The following is a 20,992-nucleotide window of genomic DNA, read 5'->3' on the forward strand; positions in this document are numbered from 1 at the left end:
GCTACCGCCCGACCCCCAAATCTCAACCTTTCATGAGCCATATATGTGATTGTTGCATGGAAATCATTTTACAGCTGTATTCTGAAAAGCATATTAAGTGTAAATATGAGTAAATAATTTTTATTATCTCATGCCACCTGGTGTCTTGACCAGGTTACTACAACCCATAAATGAGTTAATAAAATTACAGGTACTATTTAGTATCTGGACTAGGCACTGTAGTAAATATTTTTCATGTGTTAGTTAACTAGTTTACTCAGTCAATAAATCACAATTGTCCTGTGCCAATAAGTTTTATATGAATCTGTCATCATGACATCTTTCTAGGTAAGTTTTACTGTTCTTCTTTTGGGACTTGGTGAAATAGTCATACAGTCAGAGATGGAAGAGCTGGTATTTAAATCAGTTCCTTTTCTCAGTACCTCAATAGTATATAACAGTTCTCAATTTCACTCATTTCTACTCTAATCTTTGTCATTTCCTCCTTTTCTCCTTGTTTTAGATTTACTTTTTTTTTTCTTTTTGCAGTAGTATTGTAGTTCAGAGACAGAAAGCAAACTAGGAATCATTCTGAAGAACGATCAGCAAGTTGATCTATCTTCTTTTCTAAGTTATACTTCCAAGTTTCCCAGGAAATGACAATTTTTTTTTCCAACTCAGTACTAATGAAATGTGGATAGAATGATCTCACTCTGAAAACATAGGCATTTTTATGTTTTGGTCCAACCAATGATTTTTTAAAAATTGATTCAATAATGATCGACAAGATAAGAGTGGTACAATTCCACAAAGTTTCCACCACCAGAGTACCATATCTCATCTCCTCCATTGGAAGCTTTCCTATTCTTTTTTTTTAAACTTAAAACAAATTTTTTTAATTACCTTTATTTATTGGATTACAGTCAGAAATTGAGTGGAAAGGTGTGTGTGTGTGTGTGTGTGTGTGTGTGAGAGAGAGAGAGAGAGAGAGAGAGAGAGAGAGACCTGCAGCCCTGCTTCACCACTCGCAAAGCTTTCCCCCTGCAGGTGGGGACTAGGGGCTTGAACCTGGGTCCTTGCACATCTAACATGTATGCTCAACCAGGTGTGCTACCTTCTGGCCCCATAAATTTGTTTTTTATTAGGGAATTGATGTTTTACAGTCGAAAGTAAAGACAATAGTTTGCACATGCATAACATTTTCCAGTTTTCCACATAAGAATACAACTCCCACTAGGTCCTCTGCCATCATGTTTCAGGACCTGAGCCCTCCCTCTCCTTACCCCTGTCCCCCCACACAGTGTTTTACTTTAGTGCAATACACCAAGCTTTCCTATTCTTTGTCCCTCTGGGAGTATGGACCCAGGATCATTATGGTGTGCAGAAGGTGGAAGGTCTGGCTTCTGTAATTGTTTCTCTGCTGTTCATGGGCATTGACAGGTTGACCCATACTCCCAGCATGTTTCTGTCTTTCCCTAGTGGGGTGGGGCTCTGGAGAGGTGAAGTTCCAGGACACATTGGTGAGGTCCTCTGCCCAGGGAAGTCAGGTTGCTAGTATCAGCAACTTGCTGGCTGAAAAAGCATTAAGATATAAAGCAGAACAAATGGTTAAATAATTGGGAACCTAAAGGCAAGAATATAGCAGATAAGATTTGGGATCTTCATGTTGGAAGAAGCTAGGAAGACTATTTTAGGTATATTCCAAGGGGCTCATGACTTTACTAATTTTTGCCTGGGCCCAACAGTTAACATGCAGTGGGCTAAAGGTATTGTCTGGGGAGATGGTGTCAAGAGTTGGACATAGTACTAGAAAGCTGAATCAGAGCAGAGAGTAGCTCCCAAATATGGGAAATGTATATAAATATCATTAATTTTAAACCTCATCAATCTGATCTGGGGGCCCATATTCAGCACAGGAGCCTATGCATCCCTGTAGGTCTCAGTTTGCATTCTGTGGTCATAGCCAGGAACAGTCAGTCTAGACTGCACTCATTTCAGGACCCCTCTTCCTAGAGTGGCAGAGTATGCTGACCCAGACTCCCTTTAGAAAGTGGGCCAGTCCCTACAATTGTTGTTCCAAATTGAGAGTAAGGTCCTATAATGGCCCGCTAGAGGCCATTACATGATGCTGTTCCTGATGGAGATGACCATAACAGTGGAGAAAGGGATCTGATAGAGGTCTAAGCCCATCATATATATATATATATATATATATATAAGGGAATCACAGGATTCCCTGACAAGGGCCCTTGATGATGGGGTGGCATGGTAGTGACCAAAAGAGTCATCATTAATCTATGCTGGTCTCCTGCGCCATCCAGCTTTTGTAGTCCTTATTTTTTAATAATTAAAAAAAATTAATTAATTAATTTATTTATTCCCTTTTGTTGCCCTTGTTGTTTTATTGTTGTAGTTGTTGTTGATCTCGTTGTTGTTGGATAGGATAGAGAGAAATGGAGCGAGGAGGGGAAGACAAAGAAGGGGAGAGAAAGATAGACACCTGCAGTCCTGTTTCACCGCTTGTGAAGCGATTCCCCTGCAGGTGGGGAGGTGGGGGCTCGAACCAGGATCCTTACACTGGTCCTTGTGCTTAGCGCCACCTGCGCTTAACCTGCTGTGCTACTGCCCGACTCCCTGTAGTCCTTATTTAAAAAAATTTTTATTTATAAAAAGGAAACATTGACAAAAACCATAGGATAAGAGGAGTACAACTCCACACAATTCCCACCACCAGAACTCTGTATCTCATCCTCTCCCCTGATAGCTTTCCTATTCTTTAACCTTCTGAGAGTATGGACCCAGGTTCATTATGTGATGCAGAAGGTGGAAGGTCTGGTTTCTGTAATTGCTTTCCCGCTGAACATGGGCATTGACAGGTTGATCTATACTCCCAGCCTGTCATTCTCTTTCCCTAGTGGGGTGGGGGTCTGGGGAAGCAGAGCTCCAGGACATATTGTTGGGGTCCTCTGTCCAGGGCAGTCCGGTTGGCATCATGTTAGCATCTAGAACCTGGTGGCTGAAAAATGAGTTAACATATAAAGCCAAACAGATAGTTGACTAATCATGAACCCAAAGGCTGGAATAGTGCAGATGAATAGTTGGTGGGTGTTGTTAAAATTCGTCCGTCGGCTCTAGCTGGCCGGGCTAGCTTCACGGCGGGTAACAGAGACGACCAGAGACATACGGCTGGGCAGGGAAGCTGTATTTCTTTATTCAAGAACAACGATTCATAAACTAAACCAAACTAATCACCAAACAGAACTCTGCTGTCTCTTTGCGGCGGCGCAAGCACTCTCTCTTACTCTCGAACTCTGCAACTCTGGAACTCCCCAACTCTGGAACTCTGGAACTCTGGCGGGGTTCCTTCGGGGCGGGGCCAAGGAGGCCCGCAAAACTAACTGGACTGATCCAATTCTCTTGGCGGGGCAGAACTACCCAATGTAAAGCATACAACAGGTGGGCCTCCATTTTGTAGATAGTTAATAGGCATATTTTAGTTATATTCCAAAGGGCCCATGACTATACTAGTTTCTTTCTTTCTTTTTTTTTGTTTTTGTTTTTCCCCTGAACCTGACATCTGCTATGCAGGTGAATCTAAGTTATTGCCTGGGGAGATGATGTCATGGCTGGATAAAGGACCAGAAATCTCAAGGAAGAGAGTAGCTCCCAAATCTGGGAAAGGTGTATAAATATTGTTGACTGTAAACCCCACTGATTTGATGTAATCTGGGGCCCATATTCAGCTTAGGAGCCTATGTGACCTCTGCATCCCTGTAGATCTGAGCTCACATTCTGTGGTCATGAGTAGGAACGTTCAGGCTGCCCCAATTTCAGATCCCATCTTCCTCAGGTGGAACATAGAGTATGTTGCCCTGCTTCCCTTCAGAGGATGGAACATTCTCTACCATTGTTGATCCACGATGAGGGCAAGGTCCTATTGGGGCCCACAAAGGGGTCTATTGTGTTGTTCCTGATAGAGGTGGCCAGTAACGATGGAGAGAGGGATTTATTTGAGGTCTAGGCCCATCATGTCTGGGATGCATTGGATCGACCTTCTCGTGGTGCATCCCGTGAGTACCCATTCATTGGGGAAACTGATGATCCTTCCTAGCCGACTGAATCCACATGGATCCCAGTCACTTTCAAAGCCAGCAACAAGCAGCTCCTGACAGCTTTCAACCTGACGCTGTTGACTGGCTACGGAAGAAGGGCAAACGCTAGAAGAAGAATGTCTGTTTGGGAATCTCAGGGCTCCATGACTAGGGCCCTAGCTGATAGGGTGGCCTGATAGTGACTAAAGAGTCATCATTAAAGTATGCTAGTCTCTTGCCCTTATTCAGCTTTTGCAGTCCTTACTAAGGTTATAAGGTTGCCTTTGGATTGAGTGAGGGAAGTATAATAGGAAGTAGGTGGAGTGTATCTAACTCTAAGTAGACACTATTTCATTAGGAACTTTATGATGTCTTTTTAGGTCTTTCTACTTGCTTGTTGCATATACTGACTCACTGCAGACTATTGTGCACTTTTGCTTTCAGGCATATGTTTTGCCCTAATTTATGGATACATGTGAACACATGCCTTATCTCATAGGACCTGATCTATATCTAGGTTTTGGGATTTTGTTAGGAAGTGAACCGCTGGAAATGGAATTAAGAGTATCCTATGAAAGGAAAGGATACCCTCACCCAAGTAATGAGGCTGAAGGGTTGATATTCCACTCCTGACGTCTCTGGACGCAGTCTGAAATGAAGCATGCCAAGGTGATACTCATTGCATTGATTAGGTTGGGATAAGCAGATGCAGTATCATTTGGTATGAATTGCAAGAAGCATGCAGGAAAGTGAGCCCCACCCTAGAGGTTCCAGGACTGGGGGAAATATAGGCTCTACATAAACACCATTCCCACCACCAAAAGACTGTATCCCACCCCCCACCTCCAGTGAAGCCTAACATCCACCCTCACCCTCCACCCAGAGATTTTTACTTTGGTGCCCTACTCCAAACCCAGTTCAATCCAGCTTTGAGTTCCCCTTTCTGTTCTTCTTTCTCAACTTCTGTTTATGAGTGGGATCATCCCATACTCAGCTTTGTCTTTCTGATGTAGCTCACTTAGCATAATTCCTTCTAGCTCTATCCAGGGTGGGTCAGAAAAGGTGGGGGTTCATTGTTCTTAATAGCTGCATAGTATTCCATTGTGTATATATACCACAGCTTTCTCAGCCACTCATCTGTTGTTGGGCACCTGGGTTCCTTCCAGGTTTTAGCTATTACGAATTGTGCTGCTATGAACATAGGTGTACACATGTTTTTGGTTGGGTGTTATGGAGTTCTTGGGGTATATCCCTAGGAGAGGAATGGGTCCCATGGAAGTCTGGAGAACTCTTACAAGGCTGGACATGGATCTTCCATCATCAGCATCCAGAGGGACGAAGTCAGTCAAAACCTATAATGCTTATTAAGGAAGCATTTAAGAACCAAGAGCTTTCACAGTGACTCATGTCAGTGTCCTGCAATATAACCAGAACCATGGCAAATCCTAACCTTTTCCATTTCTTTTTCACAGAGTGTTTAAAATCAGGAACGGGTGAAAACCAAGAAGGGTCACATTCAAAAAAGAAAGTTTACATTTTTAACAAGAGAAAAAAAAAGTCACTGGCGTTGAGAATACGAATGATTTTGCAAAGGAACAAGTCCAGATGTTGCGTGGAACACTGAAGATCATTGCTCGCGCCGTGGTCCACGCTACTCACTTGGGAAAAGCCTCACCTCCTCCAGAAGCAAAGTCGTTTGGTGCTGTCTAGTCTGCTCACAGCCTCCCCTGCTCCCCTTCCGCTAGCGCACACGCTGCAAACCTCCGCCGCAGCCGGCCTCTTTGCTCGCCTTTCCCACCCCCGAATTCCGAACCCCGATTTGTCTGCTTCAAGGGCCCTCCCCTCCCCTTCGCTTTAGCCAATGCGGGAGCCGGCCCGGCGCTCCGCCCCGCAGTGCGGGCAGCGTGTGTCGGCGTAGCCTGCTAGCCCGGGCTGTGAGCGGGGATGGCGGCGGTCACGGCCACTGCGGGGTGGCTGCTGCGGCTCCGGGTAGCGGGGATCCGGGGACAGTGGCGACGGCTGCACGGTGCAGGGCAGGCGCGGGCCTTCCTGCGGCCCGCTTCGGCCGGCGGAGATGCTGTTCAGAGGCGGCAGGTGGCTCATTTCACGTTCCAGCCCGACCCGGAGACCCACGAGTACGGTAAGTTTGGGGCCACCTAGTCCTCTCGAGTTGGGGGTGGTGGTGGTGCTTTTTTCAGAAATTCCACCCCATCTGTCTCGGGGGTGAGGAGCTGGTAGGGACGGTGAGAAGCCTGAGCTCCTTGCATTTTGCTCAGTCCTGCTGTTAGGAAACCAACTAACTGCCTTAGGGTCTCACTGTGCTTTTGTGACTGTTCCACCCGGAGAGAGGCAACCCCTCCAGCTGGGTGAGAGGGCACAGCATTGTCCAGGAAGGGCTCCAGGGTGAGGGTGAAGAGATGGTGCCTAAGCATGCCTTCTTACACCTTCCTGCATCCCTGCTTTTTTTGGCCTTTGCTGCGGTCCCAGCTTGTACTGGACTGGGCCATTAACTCTAGGCTGCAGTATTTAAGAGTCCTCTTACCTCTGACCCACCTTTGTCAAGTCGGAAGAAACAGAGGGCCTAAGTAAGTAAATTGAATCTCCCAAGGTCACAGAACAGGTTTTTTTCCTAGCAGTGGGGGGAGAATTCAGGCTTCCTAAATGACCTATGTGAGCCTAAGGAGGGAGCTTTTACTAGGACTAGGATGCCACTACACCCAGAAGGGTTTACTGATGAAGGTGACGGGAGGAGAACGCATCTGGTGCCTCCATCCACAGAAAGGTCGAGCTGCAAACCCCTCACAATGTGACAGCTACTTGGCTCATTATTCTTTCTGCAAGTTTTATGTGATCTCTAAAGGATCCGTTGTCTTTCATCAGAACGTCAGAAACAAGAAAAGCTACCTTTTCCTCATCTAATAACTTTTCTAATTCTGGAGCTGACATGCTTGGGAGTATGTCCTGTGAGGAAGAAGAATGAAGTTTTAGTGTGTACATAGCCATTGTACTATGCATTGTACAGAATTGTCTTGATGTTTAGTACAATCCTATGAAGTAGGAAGTGTTTTTTATTCCTGGCTTTCAGTTAGGCTCACTGAGGTCCTGCAATAGTTTGTTTAAGGGAATACATATAGTAAATTCAAGGGGGGGAGGCCTTCAGTTTTTAATCTAATTATTTCAGATTCCAGGACTTCCTTTCTGAATAATGTGCTATATATTAATGTGCATATATTATGTATATAATAATGTGTATTAAGTGATGTTCCAGTTTTATTTTTATTTTTGAACAGTAGGCACCATAAAGATGAGTAGCATTTCCCCACCCCCCATCTACATGATCAACTTCAAATTTTGTTTTCAAAGGAAAGAAACTTTAGCCCAGAGCTTGAGAAATAGATCATAGGTCTTTTTTTTTCTTTCTTTCAAGTTCTTAATTCCCCCCCCCCCCTTTTTAAGTTAATGGCTTAACAGTGTCTCACAGAATTATAAGATTTCAAAAAAAATGTGGAGTGCCCCATGAGTTTTCATGTCATCCTTGTACAGGAATTAGTCGGGGTAGGCGGAAGGGCATTCTGATAGTCTCTGTTTCTTTCCAATTTTAGACCATGTGCTGCTTAAGCAAGCACCTTCATAGATCTTCTTAATCCTCCCATCCATAATTGTGAAAACTTCCAAATCTGAATAAAATGTTAATCACATCTACATGTTTCCTCTTATTGTAGAAATAATGAAAGTCTATTACAGAAACTCGCATAATAGAAAAAGGTTAACAGAAAAAGAAAATAATCTTACTACCCACTACTATAAATGTTGCTAACATTTTATAATGTATCCTTCCAGGTGTTTCCTTCCAGTTTAGTGTTACATTCCATAATTATATATTTTTTGTAACTTTTTCTTTGTCTGCAGGGTTATTGCTGGGTTTCAGTGCCTGTACTATGAATCCACTGCTCCTGGAGGCCATTTTTACCATTTTTGTTGCCCTTGTTATTATTTTTTTATTTAAAAAAATTTTTTATTTATAAAAAGGAAACACTGACAAAAACCACAGGATAAAAGGGGTACAACTCCACACAATTCCCACCACCAGAACTCTGTATCCCATTCCCTCCCCTGATTCTTTATCTCTCTGGGAGCATGGACCAAGGAACATTATGTGGTGCAGAAGGTGGAAGGTCTGTATTCTGTAATTGCTTCCCCAATAAACATGGGTGTTGACAGGTCGATCCATACTCCCAGCCTGTCTCTCTCTTTTCCTAGTTGGGAGGGGATCTGGGGAAGCAGGGCTCCAGGACACATTGGTGGGGTCGTCTTCCTTGCTTTGACTAGGTTGTGGTCAGCAGATGTAGTTATCATTTGGTATGACTTGAGAGAAGCATGAAGGAAAGTGAGCCCCACCCTAGAAGTTCCAGGACTGGAAGGAATATTAGGCTCTATAGAAGAAGTGGGAGGTTCCTACTGTCTTAGGGTTTAAGAAGTTAATAATTATTACTGTAATCAAATTGTTTGGCAATTGGGTTAACTTTGAAAATCCTGTTGTTAGGATTTGCTGTACCATACGCTACATCACCATAATTTATGTGCTTTGACATTATTTGTATACAGCTGTGTCTTACAGAGTTATGCCACCGGTTGCTTCTGTTCTCCCTGGTCTAAGTTTTTAGGAGAGTCAGCATTTCAAAGACTTAGTCTATGGTCTGTGCATTGAAAAGTTTGAGACATTCAGTCAATTTTTCCCCTCATATTAATTAAGTGATTTATATGACTACAAGTTAATAGGAGGGTACATAAGCCCCATTCCCACCACCAAAAGACTGTGTCCCATCTCATACAGGTTCTTGTGGTCTTTTATTTTTTTTGACAGAGGGTGGGTCACAGAAGAGAGATACCTGCAGCACTGCTCCTTTGCTTTCTAAGCTTCCTCCCCACTACACATGGGGGCCTGGGGCTTGAACTAAGGCCCTCACACATGGTAATATGTTATCTACCACATGAACCACTACATGGCCCCCCATTCATTGAATTTTTTAATGCATAGTGTGAATGACCAGTTTATATTTCTGTCTCCATGTGTGAAAAAGTGTGAGTTTTGGGTATTACACTAACTAACCTCATAGATATGTTAAGATATTGTGATTTATAATAAATATATAGCTGTCCTTAGATATCACTGTGGGGTGGGGGGGTTGGTTTTACAACCTTCTAGGTTGTTCAAGTCCCTTATATAACATGGAGTAATATTCACATGTAACCTGTGTTTATCTTCTCGTATACTTTGAACCAGCTTTATTTTAACATGTTAACATAAACACTATGAAAAATATTCTTATGTTGTATTGTTTAGGGAGTAAAAACCTAAACAAAAAAAATCTGTGCATGATCAGTACAGAGGCAATCATAGTGGGCCTGTCTGTACTTAAAAAAATTCTTTTTTAAAAAAAAATTATTTATTTTGGATAGAGACAGAGAGAAATTGACAGGGGAGGTGGAGATAGAGAGTAAGAAAGACAAAGAGACACTGTAGCCCTGCTACACGTTTTCCTCTGCAGGTGGGGACCAGGGGCTTGAACCTCGGGTCCTTGCACACTATAATGTGTGTGCTTGACCGCCTGCGCCCCCCCAAATTTCTTTGTTAGTGATCTAATATTGATTTACAAAATTATAGGATAGCAGGGGTAAACTTCCACACTTTTCCCACCACCAGAGTTCTGTGTCCCCATTCTCTCTAGTAGAAACTGCAGTAGTTCTCACAAGGTCACAGATGTGGGTTGACTATTATTTATTTAACTATCTGTCTATATTTATATATATTTGCCCATTTTTTCCCTATGGTCCTGCCTTCTCTTCCTTTTTTTTTTTTTTTTGCCTCCAGGCTTATTGCTGGGGCTCAGTGCCTGCACCATGAATCCACTGCTCCTGGAGGCCATTTTTTTTTTCCTTTTTTGTTGCCTTTGTTGTTGTAGCCTTGTTGTGGTTTTTATTATTGTTGATGATGTTGATGTATTCGTTGTTGGATAGGACAGAGAGAAATGGAGAGAGGAGGGGAAGACAAAGAGGGGGAGAGAAAGATAGACTTGCTTCGCCACCGGTGAAGTGACTCCCTAGCAGGTGGGGAGCGGGGGGCTCAAACTGGGATCCTTATACCAGTCCTTGCATTTTGTGCCACATGTGCTTAACTTGCTGCGCTACTGCCCAACCTTCCTTCTCTTCCTTTGTAAGTCACCTACACCCATTACTACTTTTGAATGTTCTTCCTTTTTCCCTCTTATCTCTCTGGATCCTGATGGAGTTGGAGTTCAGAGCCCTCTGTTCATCTTCCCCTAACATTTCTATCCCCTCTGGAAGCATGGATCAAAATTCTTTTTGGGGTGCACAAGGTTGAAGATCTGGCTTCTGTAATTGCTTCTCCACTGGGCATCAGTGTTGGCAGTCTATCCATATCTCCAGCCTGTTTCTGTCTTTCCTTAGTGGGGTAGGGCTCTGGAGAGGCGAGCTTCCAGGACACATTGGTGAGGTCTGCCCAGAGAGGTCGGGATGGAATCATAGTAGCATCTGCAACTTGGTGGCTGAAACGTGGTAAGGGGGAAAACAGGACAAAATGTTTAATAAACAGGAACCAGGGGCCAGGTGGTGGCACACCTGGCTAAACACACATACTACAGGTTCAAGCCCCTGGTCCCCACCTGAAGGGGGAAAGCTTCATGAGTGGTGAAGCAGTGCTATTGGTGTCTCTCTTTCTTTCTGACTATCTCCCCTGACCCTCTCAATTTCTGTCTCTATTCAATAAATAAATAAATAAATAATAGAAAAGTTATAACAGGAACCAAAAGTAGGAGTAGAGCAGATGAGATTAGGGATCCTGGGGTGGAAATAAGCTTGGAAGTCTATTTTAGGTATGTTCCTAGGGTCCCATGACTTCAGTAATTTTTGCCTAAGCTGGATAGCTAATACACAGGTGGACTAAAAATATTGTCTGAGAATATGGTGTCAGAGATGAGAATAGGATTAGAAAGCTGAATTAGGGCAGAGAGTAGCTTCGAAACTCTGTACTCTTGCTTTAATATATTTTGATCTGTGATTGAGTCTGTAAATAAGGAGGGCCAAATACATTAAATCTTTTCTCCTGTTCCTTGCACAAAAAGCTTCAATAGTGACTGGAGACCTATGATCTAATGCTGGTTAGTCAGAATTTGTGATAACCTGGATCTACTATTGGCATCTGAATTGGAGTGATGGTGACTGAATTTATGGTGTTGAGTTCTTAGCTTGTGGGATTTGATAGTGATTTTTCTGTGTCAATATACAAAAGGTGTTTTGTTGTGTTACTGAATGGGAAGAGCCTCTAAGTCACCCAAGAATGGGGCTGGTCACCAATCGACAGGAAACAACCTCATGATTTTATTAATCTCTGTGGGGCTTCACTGCTTTGGTTTAACTTTTTCAGAGAGATAGACAGGGAAGACACACAGAGTGTGAGAAACACTGGCGCCAGGCGGTAGCGCAGCAGGTTAATCGCATCTGGGGCAAAGTGCACGGTCTGGCTTAAGGATCCCGGTTGGAGCCCCCAGCTACCCACCTGGAGGGGAGTCGCTTCACAAGCGGTGAAGCAGGTTTGCAGGTGTTTTTTTCTCTCCCGCTGTCTGTCTTCCCCATCTCTCTTCATTTCTCTCTGTCCTATCCAACAACAACAACATCAATAACAACAACAACAATAACTACAACAACAATAAAAAACAAGGGCAACAAAAGGGAAAAAAATAGCCTCCAGGAACAGTGGATTCGTAGTGCAGGCACTGAGCCCCAGCAATAACCATGGAGGCAAAACAACAACAACAACAACAAAAAAACCACAAAACAGTACAGGACTGAAACTAGAGGAGTATTATAGTACTCCTCTGTGGTGTATTGGGGACTTTGAACCTGGATTGTGCTCTTGGTAAAGCACGTGCCTTCCCAGGTGAGCTATGTCTCCTGTGGTTTTTCTGATGGAACTCTTTTAAAAAAAAATATATTTGTTTATTTTCCCTTTTGTTGCCCTTGTTTTTTATTGTTGTAGTTATTATTGTTGTTATTATTGATGTCGTCGTTGTTGGATAGGACAGAGAGAAATGAAGAGAGGAGGGGAAGACAGAGACGGGGAGAGAAAGATAGACACCTGCAGACCTGCTTCACCGCCTGTGAAGCGACTCCCCTGCAGGTGGGGAGCCAGGGGCTCGAACCGGGATCCTTATGCCAGTCCTTGCACTTTGTGCCAGGTGCGCTTAACCTGCTGCGCTGCTGTGCTACCGCCCGACTACCACTACCTTTAATGAAAGTCTTAACCCCACCCATATCACCCTGACCTCTGGGGAGGGGAAGAGGGCAGGAGGTTGAATCAGTTCCAGTAATTGGTGATTTAATCACTCATCCCTGTGTAATGAAGCCTTTATTAGAACCAAAAGGATGGGCTTTAAAGGATTTCCGGGTTTGAACATGGAAGTACCAATCTCCTTCCCACAAACCTTGCCTGATGTAACTCTTCCATCTGGATGGTTTTGAGTTATATACTTAAAAAAATTTTTTTTTAAATATTTATTTTTCCTTTTGTTGCCCCCGTTGTTTTTCATTGTTGTTGTAGTTATTATTGTTGTTGTTATTGATGTTGTCGTTTTTAGGACAGAGAGAAATGGAGAGAGGAGGGGAAGACAGAGAGGGGGAGAGAAAGAGACACCTGCAGACCTGCTTCATCACCTGTGCGACTCCCCTGCAGGTGGGGAGCCGGGGGCTCGAACCGGGATTATAACCCCAGCCCGTCCACTTTGTGCCATGTACGCTTAACCCGCTGCGCTACCGCCCGACTCCTTTTATATTTATATAATAGATAATCTAGTAAATATGGGCCCCCCCCCCCCCCCCCCCCCGGTGAGTTCTGTAAGCTGCTTTAGCAAATTACTTGAACTCAAGGAGGGAACTGTGGAGGGCCTATGATCTGTGTGCTGGTTAGTTAGAACTTGTGACCGCCTGGATTTGCAATTGGCATCTGAATTGGACTGATGGTGGTTGAATTTATGGGGTTGAGCTTTGTTCTTAGCTTGGGGCATTTGATAGTATTTGCGGGTAGACTCAACTGGTATTTCAGGATTGCTTGATGGTATATAAACACACACACTTTCTTTCTCTATCTCTGAGGTATTTTGTGTTGATAGCACTTACTTTTTACTTGTGTTTATTTCATTTCTGTTGAGTAAGATTTTACTTTTTTTTTAAATCGGATGTTCCTTTTTATTATTAGAAAAATGACCTGTAACATTGTATTAGATTCATGTATCAACATAATGATTTACTGTTTACCTACATGGTTTAGGCTTAATATACATTGTGAAATGATCAACATAAGTCCAGCTAGCATTTTATGTTCCCCGCTTTTATGTATTTAAGAACCAGTTCACTTTGTAACTTTTCTAGTAATACCAGTGCTATGATCATAATGTAAATGCTCTCTTTCTGCAGTTATGGTAGACTTTAGTCTATGAAGCTTATAACCCACATAGTAAGTTGGTGAACTAAAGATTATTATGTTTGTTTTAAAATGAAGAAATTACGGGAGAGATAGCATAATGGTTTTGCAAAGAGACTCTCATACCTGAGGCTCCAAAGTCCTAGGTTCAGCCCCCTGTACCACCCTAAGTTAGAGCTGAGCAGTACTCTGGTCAGTCTCTCTCTCTCTCTGTACTTCTCTCATGAAACTAAAGCAAATAAAATATTAAAAAAATAAAATGAGAAAATCAAAACTCAGAGATGTTAGTGGCTTGTCCAAGTCTGATAAATAACAAGGCCAAAATTTGAACCTGCATGTGTCTGACTTCAAAACCTCCCAAAGTGTTGTACTTAAGTTTTGTATTACATGCATAAATGAAGATATTTTCTGCCTTCCATAGATGCTACAAATAATTTTTATTAATTGTGCTGGATATTTTGATATATGAGAGGAACTGTTAAATGGAGGGGTGGTCAGGGTTGACACTGAGGTGTTGACATTTACATTGCAAGAGAGGTAGAGAGAGATTGAGAGAGAGACTACAGCATCAAAGCTTCCTTCAATGTAGTGGGGGTGGGGTTTGAACCTGGGTCCTGCATATGGCCAAGCAGCACACTATGCAAGTGAGCTATTTTGCCAGCCCTAGACTTACTTGATGACTTATGAACAATGGCAATTTATTTCTCAGAGTTCTGGAAGCTGAGAAGTCCATCTACCCCTAGTTCACTAGAAGTCCACTGGCTAGATTTGGTATCTGTTGAGGACCCGCTTCTTTAGTTCCTAAAGATCATCTTTTCATTGTGTACTGCCACTGAGGGACGGATAGAACTTCTGTGGTCTACCTTATAAGGGCACTAATCCTGTTCATGTAGGCTCCACCCTTCTGACCCAAAGACCCCACCTCTAGTTATCATCTTGGTAATTAGATTTCAGCATATGAGTTTTGGAGAGATGCAGACACTCAGTCTATGATAACACTGGAAGTGCTGGCAGAGCACTGCTTAAGAGGCAAGTTAGTCTTGGTGCTCATCTGGCACCAAAACAACTATGTCAAAGTTGGGAACTTCTGAGACTAGAAAGTTTTCTCCATATCTTTTCCCACTATCATATTGAAAATCACACCCAATGTGTGCCCTTTTCTCTTCTTACTTTTAAAATAAATTATTAGGGAATTAATGTTTTACATTCGGCAGTAAATACAATAGTTTGTACATGCATAACATTTCCCAATTTTCCATATAACAATACAACCCCCACTAGTTCCTCTGTCATCCTTTTTGGACCTATATTCTCCCCCTTACCCACCCACCCCAGAGTCTTTTACTTTGGTGCAATATGCCAATTCCAGTTCAGATTCTACTTGTGTTTTCTCTTCTGATCTTGTTTTTCAACTTCTACCTCTTCTTACTTTTTGTTTCCCTGTTCTGACACACATTTTCACGGCTCATCTAAACCTGGTCATGGCACCCTAGATAATTATGATAATGACAGAAGGGGGTACTCTGTTGAGCCATGTTGATGTACCTTACAAGTGTCTGTTCACTCAGTCTTCATATATCTGTGCTACAGATCCTATTACCCATATTTTACTGATGAAGAAACTTCAGACACAGAGAGGTTAACCTTCTACTTCAGGATCTATAGACTGTCCCAGGTGACAACACTTGTAACAGGTGGAGCAGTTTTTTTTTTTTTATTCTTTCAACCATGGTTATTACAAGACTCAATGCCTTCATGCATCTACCATTCTTGGTGACTTTTTTTGGAGGGGTGGGTGGGTGGAATATAGATGGTGAGAGACAGAGAAGAGACATGGTGGGGAGGATTATGGTGGGGAGGATTGGAGACTTGACCCTTCAAGTCTTTGATCATCGTAATGTGTATGCTGTACTGGGTGAGTTATCCCCACACCTCCAAGCTTCATTTTTAGAAAAGAACATACTTATTTATTTATGTAATTTAATAATGATCAACAAGATTGTGGGATAAGAGGGGTACAATGCCGAATATACAGTTCCTACCATCAGAGTTCCACATCCCATCTCCTCTATTAGAAGTCTCCCCATTTTTTAAAAAGTTTTTATTTATAAAATGGGAACACTGACAAGACCACAGGATAAGAGGGGTACAACTCCACACAGTTCCCATGATGGGAGCTTCATATCCCATTCCTTCCCATGACAGCTCTCCAATTCTTTATCCTTTTGGGAACATGGACCCAGGGTCATCATGGGGTGTGGAAGGTGGGAGGTCTGGCTTCTGTAATTGCTTCCCCACTGAACATGGGCATTGACAGGTCGATTCATACTCCCAGCCTGTCTCTCTCTTTCCCTAGTGGGGCATGAATCTGGGGAAGTGGGGTTTCAGGACACATGGTGGGGTCATCTGCCCTGGGGAGTGTGATTGCCCTCATGGTATCAACTGGAACCCGGTGGCTGAAAAAAAGTCAAGATAGAAAGCAGACAGTTGTTGACCAATCATGAACCCCAAGGCTGGAATAATGCAGATGAAGATTTGGGGTCTCTGTTTTGGAAAAAGCTAGTAGGTCTATTCTAGGTATATTCCAAGGGGCCCATGACCCAACCAGTTTTTGCCTGAGCCCTGACATCTAATATGCAGGTGACCTAAGCTGTTATCTGGGGGGGATGGTGCCATAGTTGGAAAAAGGACCAGAGAGCTGGATCAGGAAAAAGAGTAGCTCCCAAATATGGGAAAAGTATACAAACATTGTTAACTGTAAACCCCATCGATCTGATCTGGGGCTCATAGTCAGCATAAGAGAAGCCTCCTTATTTATCCCTCTGTGAGTATGGGTCAGATATCTTTGTGGTGTTCAGAAGGTGGGAGGTCTGGCTTCTGTAATTGCTTCTCTGCTGGACATGGGCACTGACAGGTTGATTCATATCCCCAGCCTGTTTCTGTCTTTCCCTAATAGGGTAGGGCTCTGGGGAGGTGGGATTTCATTACTCACTGGTGAGGTCGTCTGCCCAGGGAAGGCAGGTTGGCATTATGGTAGCAACTACAACTTGGCAACTGAAAAGCATTAAAACATAATGCAGAACAAGTTGTTTAGTAAGCAGGAACCTAAAGGTAAGAATATAGTAGATAAGATTTGGGGTCTTCATGCTGGAAAAAGCTAGGAAATACATTTTAGGAGTATTCCAAGGGGCCCATGACTTTACTGATATTTGCCTGAGCCTGATAGCTGACTTGCAGGTGTGCTGAAAGTATTATCTGAGAAGATGATGTCAGAGTTGGAAATAGGACTAGAAAGCTGTATCAGGGCAGAGAGTAACTCCCAAGTATGGGAAAGGTATATAAATACCATTAATGTGGACCCCATTGATCTGACCTAGGACCCATGTCTAGCCATACTTAGCAAACTAGTCTATGCAACCTCTGCATCCTTACCAGTCTGAACTCACATTCCATGATCACAGCTAGGAACATTCTAGGCTGCACTCATTTTAGGACCAGTGTTCCATGGGTGGCAGAGTATGGTGACCCAGCCTCCCTTTGGAGAGCGGGCAGTTTCAACCATTGTTGTTCTGCATTGAGGGCAAGGTCCTGTAGAGGCCCACAAGAGAGTACATGATGCTTTTCCTCATGGAGATGACCAGTGATAGTGGAGAAAGGGATCTGTTAGAGGTCTAGACCCATCATATCTGTGTGGGTATCCCAAGATTCCCTGACTAGCACCCCAAATGGTGAGGTAGCCTGGTAGTGACCAAAAGGGCCATCATTAAAAAGTGCTAGTCTCTTACCCATATCCAGCTTTTGTAGTTCTTATTTTATCTGACAAGGTTAAACTTAGAGTGATTGAGGGAAGTGAAATAGGAAATAGGTGAGGAGAGTATCTAGGTCTAAGTAGAAACTATTTGATTAAGTACTTTATGGTGTCTTATTGAGTCACTTATTGAGTCACTGTAGACTATTGCGCACTTTTTACTTTAAGGTATATATTTTACCCTGACTTATACATACATGTGCTCATGTGCCCTGCTCTACATCTAGGTTTTATAACTCTGCTAGGACGTGTGCCACCTGAAATGGATTAAGGAGTCCTATGAGCTAGGAAAGGTCTCATCCAAGTATTGGAGCTGGAGGGTTGATATCCTGTGCCTGGTGTCTCTGGACACAGATACCCATCAAGGTACCACCAATTTTATTTAAGGGAATAGAACAAAAATTACAAACATTTATCTGGAATGAGAACACATCTAGAATCACCAAAACAGTCTTGAGAAGAAGAAACCAAAATGGAGGCATTACACTCCCAGATCTCAAACTATATTATGAGGCCATAGTCATTAGAACAGCCTGGTACTGGAACAAAAAAGGATACACAGAACAGGGGTAGATGGCATAATGGTTATGCAAAGAGACTCTTCTTCCTGAGGTTCCAAAGTCTCAGGTTCATGGTGAATTCACTTTCTTTACTGCCTCTTGGATGGAGCTTGAAGATACCATGTTAAGTGAGGTAAGTCAGAAACAAAAGGATGAATATGGGATGATCTCAACTCATAGGCAGAAGTTGAAAAACAAGATCAGAAGGGATAACTCTAAGCAGAACTTGTGCTGCACCAAAGTAAAAGACTCTGGGGTTGGAGGAGAGGGTTCAAGTCTTGAAACATGATGGCAGATTAGGGGCTGTATCGTTAATGTGGAAATGTTATGCATGTACAAACTATTGTATTTTACTGCTGACTGTAAACCATTAATTCCCCAATAAAGAGATAAAAAAGTAGATAAGCAGATTTGAACAGAATTGAAAGCCCAGAAATAAACCCACACACCTATGGATATCTAATTTTTGATAAGGAGGAACAAACTATTAAATGGAGAAAAGAGGCTCTCTTCAATAAGTGGTGCTGGGAAAATTGGGTTGAAATGTGCAGAAGAATGACACTGAACCACTGTATCTCACCAGAAACAAAAGTAAACTCCAGCTGGCTCAAGGACCTGGGTGTTAGACCGGAAACTATCAAATACTGAGGGGAAAATGTTGATGGACTCCAGGGCATCTTTGAGGATACAGACCCAATTGCAAGGAAGACTAAAACAAAAATGAACCAATGGGTTTACATCAAATTGACAAGCTTCTACATGGCAAAAGAAACCATCACCCAAAGACAGACTTCATTTTTAAGCACCCCAGCTCAGTCTGGCTCTAAGAGCTTGCACATCTAAGCACTCCCTTAACAGATGTCTTGTGTTATCCATACGTTCTGTTCTTTTCTCACACATTTTGTCCCCACTGTAGTTCTGCTTCAAAGTTGCTTTGCCTTAAATGTGATGCTGCTTTTGCATTTCACTTGTATACTGTATGCTGTTGCCTGTCTCTTCAGTGTTATTTACGTAACTTCAACTTTCTCCTCTCTTTACTTCTCATCTGGGGATTTGATTTGTAGTTTTTTTTTCTCCCATTTCTGTCACCATAATGGAAAATGACAACGTTCTAGAGGCAATATTGTAAAGAGCTGGGCTTCTTGAGTCAGACATGTTTGAATTTGGGCCCCACTTTACAGTTTAGGATTGTGACATTGGCCAAATTTCTTGTATGTCATAAGCTTTCTTTTCCTCATCTGTATTGCCTCAGAAAGTTGTGGCAAGCATCTCAATTAAATAATCCACGTAATTACTGGTGCACTGTATGTGCTGTGTTAGAATTGGTCTTTCTAATTTGGGCAAAGGGAAGTTAACCATCACTGAGTTAATGGTCCACAAATCTTGGATATCTGATAGTAATTATCTCCTTGAATTCTCCCAGTAGACCTATACACTAGATACAATCTCTTTTAGTGAGGAGGAATTAAATACCAATAGTTAAGCAACTTATAAATCACATAGCCAATACATGTATAACAGGTTCCAGGCTAGGCCCACATGATGCACTGTATACTACCAAAGTAGTACTCTGGCTTCTCTCCTTCTGTCTCTCATGTGAAACTCTCTCTCTACCTCATATGAAATAAATCTTCAAAAAAAAAGTTGTTGGGGCCAGGCGGTAGTATGTGGTTGAGGTCACATATTAACAGGCACAAGGAACTGGATTTGAGACCCTGCTCTCCATCTTCAAAAAAAGAGGTTTCATGAGTAGTGAAGTAGGTCTGCAGGTGCCTATCTGTCTCTTTATCCTTCTCTATCTCCCCCATCTCTCTCAGTTTCTCTCTGTCTTAACAAATGTAATAGAAAAAAGAAAAAAGTAACAAATGGCTGCGGGGAGCAGTGTATTTGTAGTGTCAACACTGAACCCCAGCAATAAAAAAAAAGAAAAAAAATGTCATTTTTGCATCCAGGGAGGTGACTTAGAGGGCACAGGACGAACTTGGATGCACGAGGCCCTGTATTCAATCCCTGACATAGCATATGCTAGAGCAGTACTCTGTTCTTTCACACACACACGTGAAATGAATAAATCCTTTTATAAATAGTGAAGAAGTTGTCATTTCAAACTTTCATTTAGTGTTAAAGACTCATTTATTTATCAGTGACATCTGCAGTGCCTGATATTTGCAAGTTCTGTACTACCCAGTACTGTTGAAAACTTTTAGAAGCATGTCCTAAAATAAAATTCCTTAACAACCTCAGTGGACTGTAATCTCTTGCAGCAGATTCAGGGACTTGGGGAAGGAAGGAACACTAAGGAAAAATTGGGGACATAAATCCCTATGGTAGAATAATTGGATGATTTGGTGGAGGGTGAAATATGCTGATGTTTATGTTGGGGAAAATGGGGGAATGTACCCTAGTGACAAAAATGATCCTATAAATCAGCATTCTTTCAGGTGATACTGAAGTTGGTAAGAAAAAAGTTCCTTCTCCAAAGCTAACCTCTAAAGCAAGGACTGTAAAAGCTGAATAAGGGCAAGAGATTACCATACTTTAACAGACATCAGCTAGGGCCCTATTCTAGGAGTCCTGAGATTCCCAACAGACGTGATGGGCCTAGACCTCGAATAAATCCCTCTCTCCATTGTTACCAGTCATTCCTATCAGGAACAACACAGTAGACTCCTTTGTGGGCCCCATAAGACCTGGCCCTCAACTTGGATCAACAATGGTAGAGAATGTTCCATCCTCCGAAGGGAGGCTGGACAATATATTCTATGCTATACCTGAGGAAGATGGGTCCTGATATTGGGGCAACTTGGAATGTTCCTACTCATGACCACAGAATGTGAGCTCAGATCTATAGGGATGCAGAGATCACATAGGCTCCTAAGCTGAATATGGGTCCGAGATGACATCAAATCGATGGGGTTTACAGTCAACAATATTTATATACCTTTCTCAGATTTGGGAGCTACTCTCTTCCCTGAGCCAGCTTTCTGGTCCTTCTGCCAGCCATGACATCACCTCCCCAGACAATAATTAGGATCCATCTGCATATCATATTTCAGGC

The 20,992-nt window shown here is 42.7% G+C and overlaps 1 protein-coding gene and 1 pseudogene across 2 annotated transcripts in view; one reads left to right on the plus strand and one right to left on the minus strand.

The window, feature by feature from the left end:
• Nucleotides 1–5,964: 5,964 nt before the first annotated feature.
• The window catches only part of BCKDHB (branched chain keto acid dehydrogenase E1 subunit beta), a 249,587-nt gene continuing 234,559 nt past the window's right edge, over nucleotides 5,965–20,992 (plus strand). The window contains exon 1 of one of the 2 annotated variants that reach the window (XM_007536686.3): nucleotides 5,965–6,210. In XM_007536686.3, the coding sequence (XP_007536748.1) occupies nucleotides 6,015–6,210 (196 nt within the window). In that variant the 5' untranslated portion in view covers nucleotides 5,965–6,014. The remainder of the gene's footprint in view (nucleotides 6,211–20,992) is intronic. The other variant, XM_060205427.1, reaches the window with a different exon arrangement.
• On the minus strand, nucleotides 7,569–7,696 carry LOC132532522 (U6 spliceosomal RNA; annotated as a pseudogene).

Source organism: Erinaceus europaeus, chromosome 13 (genome assembly GCF_950295315.1).
Source record: "Erinaceus europaeus chromosome 13, mEriEur2.1, whole genome shotgun sequence".
NCBI lineage: Eukaryota > Metazoa > Chordata > Mammalia > Eulipotyphla > Erinaceidae > Erinaceus > Erinaceus europaeus.